Source organism: Nesoenas mayeri, assembly GCF_963082525.1.
Source record: "Nesoenas mayeri genome assembly, chromosome: 5".
In the NCBI taxonomy this organism is placed as follows: domain Eukaryota; kingdom Metazoa; phylum Chordata; class Aves; order Columbiformes; family Columbidae; genus Nesoenas; species Nesoenas mayeri.
In genome coordinates, this window is record NC_137548.1 from 59884991 (window position 1) to 59904265 (window position 19275).

At 39.9% G+C, this 19275-nt stretch overlaps 1 protein-coding gene across 5 annotated transcripts in view; it reads left to right on the forward strand.

The window, feature by feature from the left end:
• BMAL1 (basic helix-loop-helix ARNT like 1) overlaps positions 1–19275 on the forward strand; it is a 55829-nt gene that overhangs the window by 33321 nt on the left and 3233 nt on the right. For 2 of the 5 annotated variants that reach the window (XM_080345752.1, XM_080345751.1), the window contains exons 4-16: positions 318–338; positions 1346–1384; positions 1726–1767; positions 2728–2885; positions 4312–4391; positions 5389–5481; positions 6461–6578; positions 8990–9139; positions 10492–10738; positions 14446–14552; positions 14897–15047; positions 15716–15804; positions 17671–17779. In XM_080345752.1, coding sequence (XP_080201878.1) covers positions 318–338; positions 1346–1384; positions 1726–1767; positions 2728–2885; positions 4312–4391; positions 5389–5481; positions 6461–6578; positions 8990–9139; positions 10492–10738; positions 14446–14552; positions 14897–15047; positions 15716–15804; positions 17671–17779 — 1404 coding nt within the window. The remainder of the gene's footprint in view (positions 1–317; positions 339–1345; positions 1385–1725; positions 1768–2727; positions 2886–4311; positions 4392–5388; positions 5482–6460; positions 6579–8989; positions 9140–10491; positions 10739–14445; positions 14553–14896; positions 15048–15715; positions 15805–17670; positions 17780–19275) is intronic. The other 3 variants (XM_080345753.1, XM_080345754.1, XM_080345755.1) reach the window with 3 other exon arrangements.

The following is a 19275-nucleotide window of genomic DNA, read 5'->3' on the forward strand; positions in this document are numbered from 1 at the left end:
AAGCACAGATCTTTCATTTCTGAAGATGAACCAATATCTCAGTGGTTTGCATAACATAGTTTAGGTTAGCTCTTTTACTAGTTTTTCACATTAAGTGTAATGAATTATTCTCTTTTCTTAAAAAGCAGAATTATTCTTTCAGAAAGTAGATTAATTTCAACAAGCTTGTCTCAGAATATGTTCACTGCTATTGTCTTGTTTTCATTGTGCTTTTCATTTCAAATAGAATATAAATTAGCTTGAGAATTTCAACAGAAAATGTAAGACTCTATTCTTATTTCCTATATATCGTGTACTTTATTTCTCTTTCTTTTCAGACTTGATGGCTTTCCTTTTGAGTAAGTATAAATATTTTTAATAATCGGTTTCACTTTAAAAAGGTGCTCGGTGTTTTTCCTTGCCTTTCCTCCCACTTTACTTAAATTTAAACCAGAATAAGCAAGGCTTAAGAGTGTCCATTTAAGCACAGTCGTGCAGATTTATATATATCAAAATGTTCTCTTCTTCGTTGTTTTGTCTAAGAGTGCTGTAGTCTTAGGCATTCAACTTGTTTTTTGTAATGGATATGGCTATGAAAACTTAAGCTTTGTTCTCCTACTTCTTTCTGTACATCTGGTCACAACATTACAGTGTAATTAGAGGGACCCTCTTGGTTTTAGTCCTCATGCCTCCTTCCTTAATGGTTTTTTTCATGTTGAGACAAAAGTAAGCCATGTATCTACGCTGAAAGCTGGACTCATTTAAAACATGCCGGGTTGGCTTCATACGGTCTCCCATACTGTCTGTGCATTTGGCAGTTCCCAGTGTTTCCTTGGTGTAGATTATTCTTATTATACCATCTCCTATCCCAGCATCAGGTGCCGTAGGGCAAGCTGACGTGTACAACACCAGACATCTGCACAAAGTGATGGAGGGCAATTTATGAGCTTTACGCTAGGCTGCCTCTGGTCAAACTTTTAACTCTAGTAAATGCAAGTCGGTAGTCCTATTTCTGATGAAGGCATGAAAAATATCTGCTTTGGTATGTCCTTTTTTTCCCTCTAGTTAACTGAAACACATTTTTATAACAGATGATATCTTTGAACTGCAGCATGTTTTACTGTCAAACACATCAAACTGTGCCATTTTGTTAGCTCTGGAGGAGACACAACTCATCTAAGAAAACGTTTTAGTATTTCAAAAACCACACTGCTCCTTTAGTCCTTGCAGGTTCTCATTTTTATATTCTTATTTTTGTATTTATGATTTAAAGATGACAAGAATGCTTTATTCTGTGATAGTTTGATAACAGTTTTCCTGATCCCATTTGATTTTTGTAATATATTGCTTTATTCTGTTTCTGCAGGGAAGGTATGGATACAGATAAAGATGACCAACATGGAAGGTACTGTTCATAGAGTCACCAAAATGTTACGATAGCTCCACAGTACTGATGTAGGACCCTGTGTGTAGATACCTGGTTTCAGTGTCACTGTGGTCAGGTGTCCCACATTATTTCTTTGCTGGGACAAAGGCTTAAGATTGTTGAACAAAATAAAACAGACAAAGAAACCCAACACTTGAAGCTACAATATTAAAAATAATGATATTTTCTGCAGAAAGGTTGAATAAATATTCAAATTTTTTAAAATTGATTTTAATTAGGATCGGTTGGTATGTAAGATGTATTAAAAGAATTGGTTTTAGTGTTTTCAACTATAACTTTGTGGTATCATTTCTCAACAGATTGGAGTATACAGACCAACAAGGCAGAATAAAAAATGCAAGGTAGTACTCTAAGCAAGTATATTGAAAAGAATTCTCTCTTGCCTTTTGCCATATATGAAATATTTGCATGTGTTTCTTATTTTCTGCTTTTGGCCTTCTCTTATTTTTTCCATATCATTGCACTGTTAACGTTTTTCATGTATAAACCGCATATAGTTTTGTGAAAATTCTAATTTGGTAGGTAACTTGCTTTTAGTCGCTTCTGTTAATATTAACATTGAAATTGTATATGTGTTTCTGATAATGTTACATTCTTAATCTTATTTCTTTCAAACAACAGTGGGTTGTAAAAATGTTAACAGTGACTCTTCAATATGGCACAATATAAAACAAAAATTAAGTTATTTAGAGGTTATGATCATTTTTCTTGATTAGGAAGAGTTTAGTTCAGCGGTATCTCAAATACTTTGGAAACTGGAAGGCTATAGGATGAGTAGAAGACTTATATTGCCACAGCAAAAGGTAGCTTTAACTATTTAGCACATTCATATAGCATACTAATTACAAATTCTTTATTGAATGCTTTATTCCATATTTATCTACCCTGGCATTTGCTTATCTGCGACCTTCATGATTCCAGTTATGTTGCAGTATACATGGTAAGAACAAAAGTGTTGTACGGCAGCCGAAATCTCTAGATAATTGTTTTGTTTAGTGCATTGTGTCAGAACTGAGGATTCAGTGCACTGTATGGCAAACATTAAATGTGTATTCTCGTAAATTGGAGCCCTGTGCTGCAGCCTTGCCTGTTACTTCTAACAGTTACTTATATAATGATCATAAAATGTTTGAAGAATTGTATGGGATGTGTATGTCCTTTTCACGAGGATAAGAGAGTAACTTAATTATCAGGAGGAGGTTGTTTTTGTGGTTTTATTATACTGCATTTGGAGATTTTTTTTTTAATATGGTTTATTTTCTCATGCTTTTCTGTTTTTCCTCCCCACCTTACTTGTTTAGAGAGGCTCACAGTCAAATTGAAAAGAGACGTAGAGATAAAATGAACAGTTTTATAGACGAACTGGCGTCTTTGGTACCAACGTGCAACGCGATGTCTCGGAAGCTGGATAAACTGACGGTGTTGAGAATGGCTGTGCAGCACATGAAAACCTTACGTGGTGAGTTGAGGGACAGGAAGGGCCTGGAGGAGGTTGACAAAATTGGGTTTCCCCAAAGCCATACATTTTCTTGCCCTTTTACCAAAAAAGAGTAAGTTAATACATTTTGGGAGGATTTCTCCTCTTTTCTTAGCATTTGATGCTGCACATGCATTTACAGCTTACTGGTTCGTGGTCCAATATCCTGATCTGACTTGGAAATTTGTGGGTGATCCTTTGATTGATCAGCATTTCTAGATTCAACAAAAGCCAGACAGCTGAGGCACTGGGTGGGACAAAGGGCTCAAATTGCAGCTAATGGGGGGGGGGACACAAAGGGCTGAAGTGGCAGCACAGAGTTGAGCTTCATGTAGCACTGAATGGTGCTCTTGGGCCGGCAGCAAAACTGGCTGGACAGAGAAGTTAGATTTTAGATGCAGGTGATATTCCTACAGGAGGGTTTGTGTTCATACCGTTAGCTTGGTGTGAAAGAGTGAAGACTCCTTTGAAAATTCAGTTTTAGGCTTTTCAACCAGTTTCTGTTATAAGCACTTGAAGGGAAACATGTGGGTTGGGAAGAGTTGGAGTTGTTAGCAATTTCTGTATGTCCTACAGCTTCATATAAGAGTGAATTGGTGCTCGGGTGCAATCTGTGATGATGGGGAAAGCTTAAGCCTTCAGGAAATACGCCCCTGAGAAAAGATAGCGATGCAGATAATTTAAAGAAAGTCACTGGTCTGGTTTCTAGGAGACCTGGTTTCTTCCAATCATATTTATCCCAGCACTTCTCAAAGGTTTAACTTTTTCTGCCACTGCCATTGGATTAGGCTGGTGCTTCGCAGCACTTCAGTGGTTATTAATATGACTTTCTTTTGTCTTTATGAAGGGAATAGAATGAGAAGAATTACTCTTTAATAAATATCTGCCTCATTTGTTGCTGATTTGGGGCTTTTGGCATTGTGAAACGATGTCATTGTAATGTTGGCTTTTGTCTTTGGCATGGAATGAGATAACTGATTTTTAAGTTCCTAACTGACAATCTGTTTATTATCCATGACCTTGTCATGTTCTACTGAGTTATAAAGAGAATAAATAGTTTGAAGTTTTCTATTCTTCAATCTCTTATTTTTCGTTTCTAATTCTGAGAATACACTATAAATCAAGCACAGCACTTGGGTTAAAAATATGTAGAGGAGCACTTTTATATCTCAGAAGGCATTTACTTTACATAATGCAGTATTTGTGTTTAAGCAAAGAAGATTAATCCTTTTTTTGAGTTAATACCAACAGAGCTCATGTTGATAGTAAAACAAAACTCAAATGCAACTTCCATTTTAATGAACACCTGCAGTGGATAACAGTATAACAAGGAGCCAAAGGAGAATTGCTCATTTGAGTGTATATTGTTAAGTTTGTGATATGGGGATTGTTTGTTTGTTTTCTTTAGGTGCTACAAACCCATATACAGAAGCAAACTACAAGCCTGCTTTTCTATCAGATGATGAATTAAAACATCTCATTCTCAGGGTATGTTTCAGCTTTTAATTAAGAGATATTAATGGCTGTGAAGGTAACTGTCTCAAAGCAAAACACCAGCGTTTTTCTGCCTCGTATATCAGCTTAAGAATGTTCTGGTTGTGGAAGATCATGTAGAAATCTGCAAGACTACTGCATGAAGTCAATGGGTTTCCGCAATAACTAGTGTCTCTTGATTTAAGTGCATATGATTTAAGAGGGAGATCTGAGGAAAATCTGACATTTTTGATGGTAACCATCAGAATCTTTAGTTATTTCATGGAATGATTCTGAATGGCATCAATTGTTTTCTTGCAGACTTTCTGCCATGGGCTACCTCAACATGATTTTCAGTATGCCCTGATATAGCAAACAGCTTTTTGGCGGTCACTGATGTAACATGATGTTTGGCCTCTTGCTGTACACTGCTTTTATAGCACGGAAAGTATATGTCACTTCTCAATAAAGCTCCTCCAGTAGCTTGTGTAATTTGTAAAGCACCACAGCGTCCAGATGCAGAATATGCAGAGTTTAATTTCTACAGTGTTGTGACTCTCAGGCTATAAAATTAGGGCCTAATCCTGCATGCTTGTATGTGACAGGAAAAGAGTAGTATTCAAATGGGAATTACTTGCCTACAGGCACAGAAGTAAAGATCCAGGTTATGTTTGGATTCTAAAAGAGGAACCATGGAGTAAGTACATTTAAAAGAATATTTTAATTTGAAGGCATTATTAAACATAATCATAATATTATTGGACAAGACATGGATTCTTTCTTCCCATAAAAGTGATTTTAGATTCTGGGCATGATGCCCAGAGTGATGCCAAAAATGTTTGCAGATGCAAAAAAAACCTTTATTGTAATTTCACATCTTGCCTGTTGACTCAGTTATTTCTAAATGTTAAGACAGCTCTCCTAGTATAGAAATTCTACTATATACAAAGTGTTTGCAAATATTATAATGATGCAATGAGGATGTGTAACTTTATTTTTTTCCGCTAATTAGGCAGCAGATGGATTTCTTTTTGTTGTGGGCTGTGACAGAGGGAAGATACTGTTTGTTTCAGAATCTGTCTTCAAGATCCTCAACTACAGTCAGGTATTCTTTTCCATTTTAAGTAATGTAAGGCCTTAAAAGATTTGAAAGCTTTTTTATGACTATGTGTTTATATGGAGGGGTATTTATATGAAATCTGTCTTGAAAGCTGAGGTTTGTTGAAAAAGAAAAAGGTGCTTTTCTATGCCGTGTCATGTATTGCTTCTGTTTTCCATTCAGACTGAGGAGGTGAAAAGGAACCAACTTTTACTTCACTGATTGATGCATTCTGATTGGGGATTTACCCTCAGGCTCGTTAAAGCATTATCTAATTGGGAGTCTAAGCAAATATTAAAAAGTCAGTCAGATGTTCTTCCAAAGCTTCATGTGAATTTTTCGACTTAGTTTTCTTTTTGTCCATTGGGGCTTTGCTAGCATACTCTACTAATGGAATCTTGGAGGCAATTATAGCGAAGCCATGTTTTTATTATATACTTAACATGAGGCTTAACTTGCCCCATATATTGTGTAAATAATATTCTTCATTCTTTCCGTCATCTGCCCTCCTTACCAAATTTAAAAACTGTATTACCCTCAGAAGTTTCCATCAGCCAGCCTTTAGTTAGATCTATACTAAATACCTACTCATCATGTAAATATTGAAAGGGATTATTTGCCATTGTGATTTTTCCTTCACGTCTGTAGCATACGAAGTAGGACATGAGAATATTCGTTGGTGGTGAATTGAGCATGTTGTTTCTGCAAAACTCTTAGTGAAAATAGTGAAATAAATTACTATGTAATGTAGTCATAACTTCAAAATAATACAGAGAAAACATACTTTCCATTAAATCTTGGATCTCAGATGTTTGATGCTCCTTGGTTAGACGGCAGGGGGATTGGACTAGATGATCTTTTGAGGTCCCTTCCAATCCCTAATATTCTGCGGTTCTGTAAAAGGATTGTTTATAATGGATGCTAAAACTGGGAAAATCTACTGAACAATTATTTTAATTTTTGACTAATTTTTCCATCTTTACAGAATGATTTGATTGGTCAAAGTTTATTCGATTACCTTCATCCTAAAGACATTGCCAAAGTGAAGGAGCAGCTCTCTTCTTCTGACACTGCGCCACGAGAAAGGCTTATAGATGCCAAAAGTAAGTATGACCACTGTTTGAAAAACCGTGTCATGAAGCCAGTTTCAGTGCATCTGAATATTTGCCTAATGTCAAAAGGACATATGTGGGGTGCTGTTTAGATTGTGTGTCGTGCCAAGGAAGTTTGAGCTTGAAATCAAATTAAAAAGTATGAACCAGCTTCCTGAATGTAGAAGTTAGTAGGTTTGGCTTGCACTGCAGCATAGATGCATTAGTTTAACTGGCTTCACCTGTGAGGTGTCTCTTTTTCCAGATGTTAAAGGTTTAATTTTTCCCATTAAAACATATGAAACTTTTCTGCTAATCTGTCACTCTCAATGATCAGAACACACTCAATATTATTTTGATTATCCTTGGCTGTCAGTCAAGAGGTGTTGGTCTCTTCTCCCAAGTAGCAAATGATTGGACAAGAGGAAATGGCTTCAAATTGCACCGGGGTGGGGGTTAGATTGGATATTAGGAAAAAAATCTTCATGGAAGGGATTGTCGGGCATTGGAACAGGCTGCCCAGGGAAGTGGTGGAGTCACCATCCCTGGAGGGGTTTAAAAGGCGTTTAGATGAGGTTCTTAGGGACACCATTTAGTGCTAGAGTTAGGTTAGGTTATGGTTGGACTCAGTGATCCTGAGGATCTCTTCCAACTGAAATGATTCTGATTCTAAGATAGAGGATTATTTTTATTTTTTTTTATTACTTATTGCCACTTCTGTTGATGACCTAACCTTTCTCTTATAAGGTTTTTAACCTGGTCCTTAGAATCATTTCCTACTATGCCTCTTAGTTTGATTGCACTCTGGTATTTTAAAGTAGTTCTGTATCTGTGCCACTTTTGAGGTGAGTGGGTGTTTAATTCACTCTCAGAAAAGGCGTCTGCATTGCTTAAGTAGAAGGTGGCATCTTACAACTGCAGATTTCCAGATCATTACATCTTATGCTTGTCAGGAGCAGAAACCTGTAGGAGCTCATCCCAAAGAAGCCACCAGTTCAACTTCCCAACCTGAAGCTGAGAGATGAGCCTAAAGGCTCCAGCTGGACCAACCGATGCTTTTCTGGCTCCTGGTTTTGTCTAGTTCTCAAGCATGTAGACCCAGGGCTAGCTCCATTTTTTTGGTGTGCCTCTGACAAAGTTAGGGCAAAAATAAATACTATGAATTACAGTCTTCCCATCTACTATGATAGACTGATGGGTAGAATTTCAAGAACTCATATTCTTGAAGAGTACTAGTATGTATGTATTTATTTCTATGTTGGCATGAGTGACTCAGGCACAGCTTGTACTCTCATCGCTGAGTAGCAGTTTGGAGTGCGTGTGGTGCAGGACAGGCTGACCTCCTTGAGGTGACCTCACTCGATTCTGCTGTTAAGGGAGGCACACTTCACACTAAAACATCCGCATTATTGTTTTCCTCTTTATGTAAAAAGCCTACAGGGCCCTAGAACTTTTTGTACGTGTTTATAGCTGTTTGTTTATACATATCCCTGTGCAGAAATGCTTGGATAGCAAGCTGTGGAAAAGCTGCTCTGTGATTTAAATCCTCCATCAGCTCTTGGAGCATGGTTGCCTGGAGCTCCTGGTGTTGCTGATACCTGCACTCCTGATGCACGCCCGGCATTTTCCTGGAGCTCTGATTGTAGCGGTGCTGTGCTGTTGGCTCCCAGAGCTGACCTGTGTTTTGGTACCGTGTTTTTCTGCTTACTTTCCACAGAAAAGAATCTTAAGAATCTCCTGTAAGAACATGATAAAGGTCAGGACTTAGGGTCAGGGCATGTTCCTATGCACTTACTTCTTTGAGGCTAGAGACTTCTTACACATAACTGGAGGTCCTGGGGATTTGCAGTCCCTGTGTAAGTCACTGCTACCTTTTTTCCTCCTTCTATCAGAACAACAGTGGTGTTTAGGAACACACCATTTGAGATGGACTGGCATGGCACGGGGCTGTGCGTGCATAGGTGCTCTCTGGTAGGTGTGTGATAGGAAAGTCTTGCAGTCCAAAGGCCTATGGAGTGACTTTATGTAGGAAGTACTGCTCTGGTTATGGATAAATATATTTTAATCTATTTTAATCAGCTGATTAATGTTCAAAGAAATCACAACATTTATTGCAGAACTTGTGTCTTTTGCTTATCTTTGCATTTAGAACCCTGTGTTCTCAAGCTTGCGTCAATGTTGTCACGCTAGAAAATGTAATCAGAAATTCTAATGTTGATATGGTCAGTTGAGTCCTGCACATATTCACTTACATGAAAATCTCCAAAACAGGACTTCTGCTTCTGAAGAAGGATATAAAAGGACTTCTGCGCAAGTCCCAGCAAAGTTGAAACATCGTACAGTTGGGCTGTAGGATGTAAGCATTTGTATGGTTAACTTTTTACCTGACAAGAAGGCTTCCTCACTTCCTCTGTTTGCTACAGCTGGACTCCCAGTTAAAACTGATATAACACCTGGGCCATCACGACTGTGTTCTGGAGCAAGACGGTCCTTCTTTTGTAGGATGAAGTGCAATAGACCTTCAGTGAAAGTAGAAGACAAGGATTTTCCTTCAACCTGTTCAAAGAAGAAAGGTAACAATTACACATTTTATTACCGAATGTAATGGCTGTCAGGCTTATTTTTATACGATTGCTCGTTTGCAGTGGTTATTTTTTTACATTTATTGAACACTGTCAATGTTTCTTATTAAGATATTGAACTATGTCTAAGTCTGTTACTTCCTCATGCTTCTTCCCCACACCCAGCCCAATAGCAGCTGTTGGATGCTGTATTAGCAGATAAAGCCAAATTCTCCTCCCTGCTTGCTTGAAATTTTTGCAGGCAGGTTGTGCTGACAGTTCTGGTGTGGTTACTGAATCTCCTGCAGACACTGATCATACCACATTCAGGCTTGATCTCCAAGCTGATGTCTGCAACAAGGGGACGCTGTCACCTATTCTATTTCTCAAGTGATATTTGCATGGATATCCAACTTAAAAAATGAGTTTATTCTGAGTTCATTTGTGCTTTGGGTGCATTTTGAGTACTGGAAACACAGCATTTCTACACCAGATGTATTTGGCCATAACATTATCAAAGTTGGTAATATTTTTTTCCTCTGTAGGGTATTATTCTAGACATGTTGGAATATATTTAGTCCAAATTTGAAAGTTTCCTCTTTGAGTACTTTGGATAATACATTTGGTATGAGTTAGCAGGAAGTGTCAACTAGAGAACAGAAGGCAATGTCAGTGTTTTGTCGCTGAGTGTGACAGCTGCTCCAAGTACTTTCTGCTGGATTCAGACTCAGCTTCAACCTTGGCTTATGCTTTAGTGCTCGCCCCTGAGCAAAGCAGCTTGTGCAGTTAGGCCTGAGCCTTCTACTCTGCCTCAACATCAGTCTCCTTCCTTGTAAGGCCTGCTCAGTGCTGAGGAATACGAGCTCTCCTTTCACATACTGATTGTACTACACCCCACTGTCAATCTTCATCCTCACCCCTACACACAACTATCCCCTGTACGCCCCAAACGGCGTCTGTTCTGCCAAACAAACTGTTCCTGGTTTTTGTATGAGCATCACGGCAAGTTGAAAAAGGCACCTTAATTTATTAATCTACTAATTTCTTCAAACCTTTAGATTATTTGCACCCTCTGCTGAAATAATAAACGTGATGCAATTTCTACTAATAGATTGTCCAAAGTGACTTTGGTCTGAACTATGTGGTGTTTTGCTATAAATAATGGTTTTGCAGAGATAAATTATTTATTGAGTTATCTCAGATTAGCCGCATTGAAGCAGGAGTGCTGAAAAAAGCTCTTAGTGAACAGTATCCCAGTTTTGCTGGATAAGAGAGGAGATGCATTATTAGCGGAACTGAGATGAAGTTCACCCAATATCCATGACCTAATTGTTTTTGTTGGGTTTTGGTTTTCTTTTTTACAGCAGACCGCAAAAGCTTTTGCACTATTCATAGTACAGGATATTTAAAAAGCTGGCCGCCAACGAAAATGGGACTAGATGAAGATAACGAACCGGATAACGAGGGCTGCAATTTAAGCTGTCTTGTTGCAATTGGACGGCTGCATCCTCATGTGGTACCACAGCCGGTCAACGGGGAGATCAGGGTGAAGCCTACGGAATATGTTTCTCGACATGCAATAGATGGGAAATTTGTTTTTGTAGATCAGAGGTAAGAATATTTGTAATAACTTCCGCCATAAGTCACTGTCCAACAGTGCTTTACTGACAGCTTTGCTTAAAGCAGTGTAAGTACTACTGAAAAAAGAAACTACTGTTCTTTTCAGTGTTTTACTAAATCCTGGCTGCAAGTTATTGTGGTTTTTGAGACCCAGCTCAAAGCCATTACTTGTATTTATTCGGTATTACTGACTAAATTAAAAATAAACAAACAAACAAAACCCCTCCAAAAATATGGCTTACTAAACAGAAAAATCCAGGGGTCCTTTCTGCCCATTTGTTATGGGAATGTAAATAGGTTATCCTCAGAAGAATGTGGTGTCCTATTTTTGAAACTGGACCTTTAATTACTACCTCTTCATTGAAAGCTGCTGCAAACACTGTATAGTTATTGCACAAGCTGCATTAGGTTATTGCACAAGCTGCATTAGGTTTTGATACTATATGCATTTATTTAACTATATACTTGGACACATTCTGCTGAACGAATACTTCTGTCTGTGATCTTTTATACTTACAAGAAAGAAAGTTTTCCATAAGCTTTGCTTGTTGGAAGAGGCTTCAGAACTGTGTGGGATCTTCTTTCAAACATCAATTTCATTTATTATCTAAAAGACTAGTCCTTATCATTTTCAACGGAAATTGGTTGACTTCTCTTAAGTAGCAAAGAGACGTGTTTTGTGTGTGTTATTTGGCTGGCTGGAGTCATTGGGTTTATTGGTTTGGGGGATTTTGGGTTTGGTGTGAGGTGGCTGTGGGTTTGGTTTTGGTTTGTGGGTTTTGTTGTTGGGTTTTGGATTTTTTGGTGGTGTTTGTTTTGTTTTGTTGGGTTGTTTGGTTTTTTGTTTTGAATTTGGTAGAAAGCTTGTTGAAATAGCTCTTCAGCACAAAGGCTCACGGCTGGTGGTGACTCTGGGAGCCGGGAGAGCGTGTGTATCCTTGCTCAGACATCGTGCCATTCTGCTATGTCAAAGTATGGTCATTTATGAACTTCGTTTTATTTTCCAAAGATCAGACTTATTCCCCTGATGGATAATCTTGAAGTATTTCTAAAATAGTAAGACTCAGAAAATGCTGACCCGTTGGATTTAAACACACATGCTTTTCGTTAATTGTTGTCCAGCTGTTGTTTACAGACCTTGGAATGTGTATATGACTTCAAAGGGCTCCTTGAAAGGGAATTTTTTAAAAGTAAACCTCATCTGTAGGCTTAAACTTGGCATCTCTGCCTGCACTGGAGAATATTTAGGCACCTATAAAAGTCGAGAACTATGAGTTTATTTCTATATCGAGTTTTTTTTGTTCATATAGACTTGCACAGTTCCTTTGTCATTTGCCCAAGGGAATCCAGGGAAGAAACATCTCTTAAACTCTCTGTGACTCTAACGTTTTGTCCTTATGGATCCCGGGTCCCTGGAGAAGAACTGCTATAGATTAGGTACTAACTCGCTGGGCTACTATAGTCAGAGAACTAGTTAACAGTTTGCTGTCAGAACAGCAGGTTCCAGTGAACCATCCCATCTTTTACTTCTTCAGCACTTTTAATGGCTCTAGATGGTGAATTTGACAGTAAAATCAAGTTTATTGTATATGCAGATGACATCATCTACAGTTTCAGAATTCAAAGCTGCCTTATTAAGTCGGAGAAGCAAACTAAGGAAAAAAGTAAATAAAGGATGAAATTGAAGAAGAACCATTTCCTTCCTTGCTTAATAGAATATGGTCAGATACTGAATTCACTAAGTCTTTTGCCATCTGCTGTAATTTGGTGCTGCTTCTCCTTTGCAAAAATCCTGGTGATCCTGCTGTGAAAGTAAATGTAAAAGGTTTGACAAATTGCTCACTGATGCCCATATTGGTCATTACCCATCTACGTCAGGTTTCCCACCACTGCCGTGCTGTTTAAAGGCTTGTTTAGTGAAGTCCTTGGGAAAACATTGGAGTGGGTTGACTTGGTTCCCAGCTCTTCCTTTTTCAAGGTAGATTCTACATTTTGCTGGTTCGTGGTTCTCCACAGGCTCTCAGAGAGAATTCATCAGAAGGGCCTTTGGGCTGTCAGCAGTTTGGGTGTCCCGGGATAAGGTTCACAAGACAAAAGCCAAAAGATTTCCCTGGTGTGAATACTCGTAACGTTGCCTTCTCCAAGGCTGAGCTCTGAGAGCTCCGTGCCAATGAGGACTTCAGGCATAAGCCACTTGAGTGGTGCTGAATGCTCTTAGTGTGTCTGGGGAAAGTACAAAAGTGCCCTACATTTAAATACTGTGGGGCTTGTGTTTCGATGCCTTTCCTGATGTTCTTATTCATAGGTGTTAATACATACTAATTTCTACATTTTATAATACTTCATTTGGGCATTTTTTGGAATTGCAGAGAGGTAATCTGCCTAGGTTTGTTCCTTATCCTATTTAATTTGCCTTGAGATATCTTGGAATTGTGACTCTTATACCAATTTCTTCAAGAACTGTAATTTTTCCTTCAGTAAATTTTCTTCTAAGAAATATACAAAACCAAAGCTCCCTGTAGTTCACTAGTTTTGTTCTTCTCCATTCTTCTAGTGAGGGTCTCAGACTCTTACCCTGGAGTCATTCACCCACGTTACTCTCTATGCTGATGCTCCTGAGCACTTTCCCTGTGGCTGCTGTACGTTGGATTCTGACCGTGCTTTTTGTCTTCTGTACTAAATGATGTGCATTCCAGGGTCTTCCTGGATGGCTTGTCCTTCCTTTCTTTCTCAACTGTTTCTTCCTTCAGCAGGAACTCTTAGAATGATTTCCTAGGGTGGCTGTGTTCTGTGCTCCGCAACAGCAGTAACATGCTCTCCCTCCCCAGGTACCCTGTAACATCTGTTGTGTGCACCCTGATATGAGGTGACAGCAATTCTTCCTTGTCCCCCTGCCCAGATCCATTATTTTTAATGTTGCTGTTCTGGGTCAGGTGACTTATTCTGATAAAGTTCTTCCAGCTTCTAAATCATTAACTCAAAAAATAATTCTTGTCATCTTGTTTTAACCTACAGCTCTACAGAGTGTTTAGGATACCGGCCCCCTATAGCATCTCCCTTGTCAAGAACGGCCCTTCCACCTTGTGTTTGGCTGTTGTACGGGTCAGTGCCCTGTACCTGCAGCGTTGCTTTGCCTTTTCCTCTTGAACTTGGTTTCGGGCTTGGGTTACTGGTTTCTGGAGATCCCCTCCATCCCTGCCAACAGCTCCTTGGGCTCTCTGCCTGAGCGGTGGATCCACAATCCCCGTCTTTCCCATGTTGTGGATCACAGGTGTATTTCTGATGAGGCACAAAAACGAGTTGACTTTGTGAGTGGTTGTGATGAAACAGACAGGTGTTTACATGCTCTTGCTCCTGTCCGATTTAAACCAGAGACACACAGTAGGTCTTTTAGTGCTTTATCAGGAAAATGCTGTTTGTTGACCTTTCCTTTTTTATGATTGTGGGGTGGGTGGGGGTTTTTTTGGGTGTTTGCCACTCTTCAGGTGTTTGACTAGAGGAGCAAATGCTCCTGAAAGCACTTGTGCTGTAGTTTGGTCTCTGTACAGCAGCAGCACCGTGGGTGCATAAAGGAACACCGCAGTTCTTCAGACCTTTCATGTCTGGTTTTCAATGGCAGAAAGCTTTGTATGACCTTATGGCAGCTTTACTAAGGTTTAAATTCTCAAAATTAAAATATACTTCCTCTCTTCCCCAAGGGCAACAGCCATTTTGGCCTACTTACCCCAGGAGCTTCTAGGTACTTCGTGTTATGAATATTTTCATCAAGACGATATAGGACATCTTGCAGAATGTCATAGACAAGGTATGATTATTAATAATTCAATACAGAAATTTTGCAAAAATGTTTGGAACAAATGTATATCAAGAAAAAAAACCCAAAACAACCTTGAAAATATTTGGATCTCTCTCTGCTTGCAAATCCTTTAGTCAAGAACATTGTGGTGCATATGCCAAACAATGGGATTCTTGTAGACTTCCATTTTTAGTGAATGTTTGAGGTTCAGGTTTGGTGAGGGGGGATGACTGCAGAAATAGTGTTTTTCTTCAGGGGTGAAGGGAGGAATTAGCAGTTTTCCCTGATTAAGGGCTCTGCTTCTGTAGTCCTGGTGCCTGTTTGACACAAGCTTACTTGCTTTCTGTGTTTAGTTTTGCAGACAAGAGAAAAAATTACAACCAACTGCTACAAGTTTAAAATAAAAGATGGCTCTTTTATTACATTGCGGAGTCGCTGGTTCAGTTTCATGAACCCTTGGACCAAAGAAGTAGAATACATTGTCTCAACAAATACAGTCGTTTCGTAAGTATTTTTCCCTTAGCAGAGGTGTGTAAATGCCGAGCGCGTTGCCTTGTTTTCAAATGAGATTTGACCTACCGCGATGTTCAAGAAGAGACAGGACAACACCCTCAGATACATGGTGTGAACATGGGGTGTCCTGTGCAGGGACAGGAATTAGACTCGATGGTCCTTGTGGGTCTCTTCCAACTCAGGACATTCTATGATTCTATATGACAATTGGTGTCTTCTCTGGATAACACCTGGAACTATATACGTGGGGAGATGGGAATTTGTTTAATAATTGCAGTAGTTTCTTTAGGGAAACCTGAAGTTCCAGTCTTTGCATGAGATGCATTTCTTTGCTTTTGTAGCAACTTCCTCCCCTCCTTTTATTTTTGTCTGCGGGTTCTGTACAGGTGCAGTGACTTCACAGTAGAATAGCTGCTGTAGAGGAGTTCTCTTACGAGAGCCGCTCTTTGCGTTCTGCATTGCACACCTCAAATTGTAACACGGTGGTTTGTTTCTGTTGTTTATCTGCCCTTGGTGTCAGTCAGAGTGCTGCTTGTGCAGGGGGTGACAGTGACTCACAGACCAGTCAAACCCTGGAGCGTTCCATTCTGACACACCGGCACAGTGACGGTTTCACAGCGTTTTCTATCACTGATTGTTCTAATTCTTGAAATCCACAGCACCAACGTACTCGATAGTGGAGACGCAGCCTTTCCACAGCTCGCGGCTTCTCCACACAGCATGGACAGTGTGCTTCAGGCTGGAGAAGGTAACTCCTGGACCAAGAGGAAATTATTGGCCTTGTCAGCAGCTAGTCTTGCACGCACAAATTGGCTGCGCTCTTCCCTTGAGAATTTGTTAATATCCTAAAGAAAAACAAGTTTTAGGGAAAAAAAGTGCTAATGCAGTTCTTGCCCTGTTGAACGTAAATAGCAACTTTGATATAAGCTGGTCAAAGAGAAGCGAATGAGCAAGTTAAAAGGAAGAAGTCTAAACCGTGGAGGAGTGCTGTACTGGAGAAATGTTTGCCTTCATGAGTGGTGTTATTTGTACCTTGTCCAAGAGTGAATTGAGGTTCTGTGGTCAGTGCAGGTGACCGCTCAGAGGGTGGATGGATCATAAATAGAGTTTGGCCACTCAGCTTATTGCCCCTCACCTGCCCTTGGTTTGCCTTTTTGTCAAGACACAAAGGCTGACCCCTGGTAGTCACCGTAGGGTTGCTATGGATGTTGCAGATCACTGAACCATCTTTTTTAATGGGCAGTGTGCAGCAGAATGTGGAGCAGAGCTTGCTTTAATAATGAAGCTTTACTGGAGCGAGGAGGAAGCGGGGCAGAAAAGGATGCAGTGACAGCCCATGGATGCAAGATGGTGATAATACTGGGATCCTTTCCAAAAAGTTGGAAACCATTGTGTTTAGAGACCCTATTTACTTTTAGCTGCTGTGCCTTCATAGCTGTAGAGTAAGGATATTGCATGTGTCTGGAATTACTTTGTCAGTTGTACACAATACACTTAGCAGAACAGTTCAAGACTCCACAAAGCTGGGCTTTTCGGTTCTCTCTGTTCTGAAAAATGAGGTTCAGTAAGTGCAGCCATGGAGGAGGAAGGGGGGCAAAGCGCCGGGCAGCTGACGGCAGTGGGAAGAAGAGCTGCCATGTAGGCAGGGTGGTTAGTAGTTGAAGGTAGAGTACCAGCCCTAACGCGGTGTCGGCCTTCTGAGAATGGAAAAAAGTATAGCACAAGCTGTTCTGTAATAGGGTAAACCTGTTCTTGCCACAGCGCAGCCTTTGAAAAGAAACCAGATGTTTCCTTGTCATACTGACAGTTCTTGTCCCCAGACAAGAAAGTTAATTGAGTGAAGTTGAATTGCAAGTGGTTATAGCTCTGCTAAGGATTTGATGACCTTTTAGGTGAACCTTCTCACCTTCTGATGGGCCTGAGCCATAGATACTGAGAGCTGCCATTGTTAAATAGCTTTCTAAAATAAGGTAATTACCCATTATGCATAAGCAATGCTAAGGGCTTTCTTGCCCTTTCAGTATGTGATCTTTTCTTCAGGCTCCTTCCCGACTGCCTCTCAAATGTGGTGCAAGTGTCAAATGACATTAAAGTAACAACAGTGGAGCTTCTAAGCACTCAGACCGCCCTTCTCCCTGCATTTTTAGATACTTACAGTTACCTATGGGGGTTTATTTGTGTTCATCAGGTAACTTGGGCGGTACCCATATTGAATGCAATATGTGCTGGCAAGTTCTTCACGCAAAGCAAAGAACAAACATGTTTGGAGATGCGTGAATTCAGGCATAGAATAGAGCAGGTCTGACAAGGTATTCTTTACCAAGTCTGGATGAGAGGTGCTACCAAATGCTTGAACAGCCAGACTCTGACAAGAGTCAGGATGTGTTGTGTACCTGCTGGCACAGAGAGATGTCCCAGAGACAGAGCATAGCTCCCATAGCTCCGCGCAACTCAGCGCTTTCCATAGATTCACAGGTGCTCACCAGTTGGTGGAGTTGTAAATAAATACAGCTCAGAAGGTCCTACAGCTTGTCAAAACATGCCTAAATACAAAGGTTTTTTTGGAAGACATTTGCAAGCTCTTATCTGACCTCAAGGTATTTACTCATTTCAGGTGGCCCAAAAAGGACCCATCCTACTGTGCCTGGAATTCCAGGTGGAACAAGGGCTGGGGCAGGTAAAATAGGGAGGATGATTGCTGAAGAAATCATGGAGATTCACAGGTGAGAGAAGATGTTAGAGGAAGAAAAGTATTGTTCTTTAAGAGGAAATTAAGGAAGTCTTTCTTCAAGCTGATTATGGAGTAATACAATTGGATTTTATAAGTAGAAAGGATACCAGAGACAGTCAAAGCCCATGGTGAAAGAATGAAAAAGTTACAGCCTTCCAGCTTTTTACTGTAAAAGACTAATATTAGAACTTTTTTTGTAATGGTGATTGATAGGTATCTGTTTATCAGAAACAGTAGTTAAAAAGAACAGCTAACTAAAAACAAATTCCTTACCAGACTGTTCTTTTTTACAACGACTTAAGGGTGTACGCGGCACAACCTCCAAACACCAGAGCTATTGACTATGTGCCCAAAAAGCAATGTTTATTTTCATGTGATCCACTTTTGTCAGATGCTTTAAGAGTTATTAGATTCAGTTCAGCATGTGCGGTTCTGCCACAGCTCTTTGAGCCAGGACACAGTGATTAAGCGAGCTCTGCCTGCCCAGGGACGCTGTGTCTCAACGCCAAGACGCAGGTCTCTGGTTTACACCATTAGCCTTGCAGCACCCTTGAGAACAGGACTGTAGTAGCACAAAGCTCTTTCTCCAGCCAGCCAGCTCATCTCTCACCTGTGTGAGCAGCAACTCTCAAGTGGGTACCACTTAATTTCTACTGGCTAACAATCCCCACTCTTCATTAATTTCCTCTTGGGAATTGTTTCCTTTCCTATAAAAGTGGCCTCGTCCCGCAGATGTTCAGTGGCAGTAATTTAACCGTACTGAGCTGCACTTCAGGAAAACATTCAGTCTCTTTCCCATGGTTTTGTTTCTGCTGCGGGCTGGAGACTATTTACATCACCCTTTAAGGGAACAGCAGACCTAGCACATAAGGCTTCTTTCCTGTCTATAAGAATAGGAAGAAGAAGGAAACAACAACAAAAAAAAAAGAGATAAAAAAGCTATAGTGAGGTTGAACTACTACTTAGAAACTCAACCATTCTTTTTAGTAGCCATAAAACACTTAATTAGCCTGAGTGTAGTAGTACAGCTTACCACCCGTGTTTTCATTTCATTTCAAGACCCTGGGTTAGTTCCAGTCCTTTTTCAGCAGCTGTTACTATTTTCCAAAGCTGCCTTCTGTTCAGCTTTCCCAGGGGAACTCTGCCAAGGATAAGATTCCCATTTCCATTACCCCTCCTCCCTTTAGAGGTTTGTTTGTTCTACAGCTAATACATTATTCATTAATAAAAACATGATATTTGATCAAGTTATGGAAAATGGAAATGAAAGATGCTGCTTCGGACAGTTTAAAAAAGTAATATTAACTATATCAAATGTCCAGGGTACTTTTGCAGCAGCAGCTCACTTACGGAGTCTGGGTTACTGTGACTGAGGCAACTCGAATTCTTAGCTGGACTAAATTGAAGTAAAATACAAAAAAAATGAGGCTTTCCTCAGTACCCAGGACCTTTTCCTTCTGGCTCTGTGCAATCTGTATGGGAACAAAG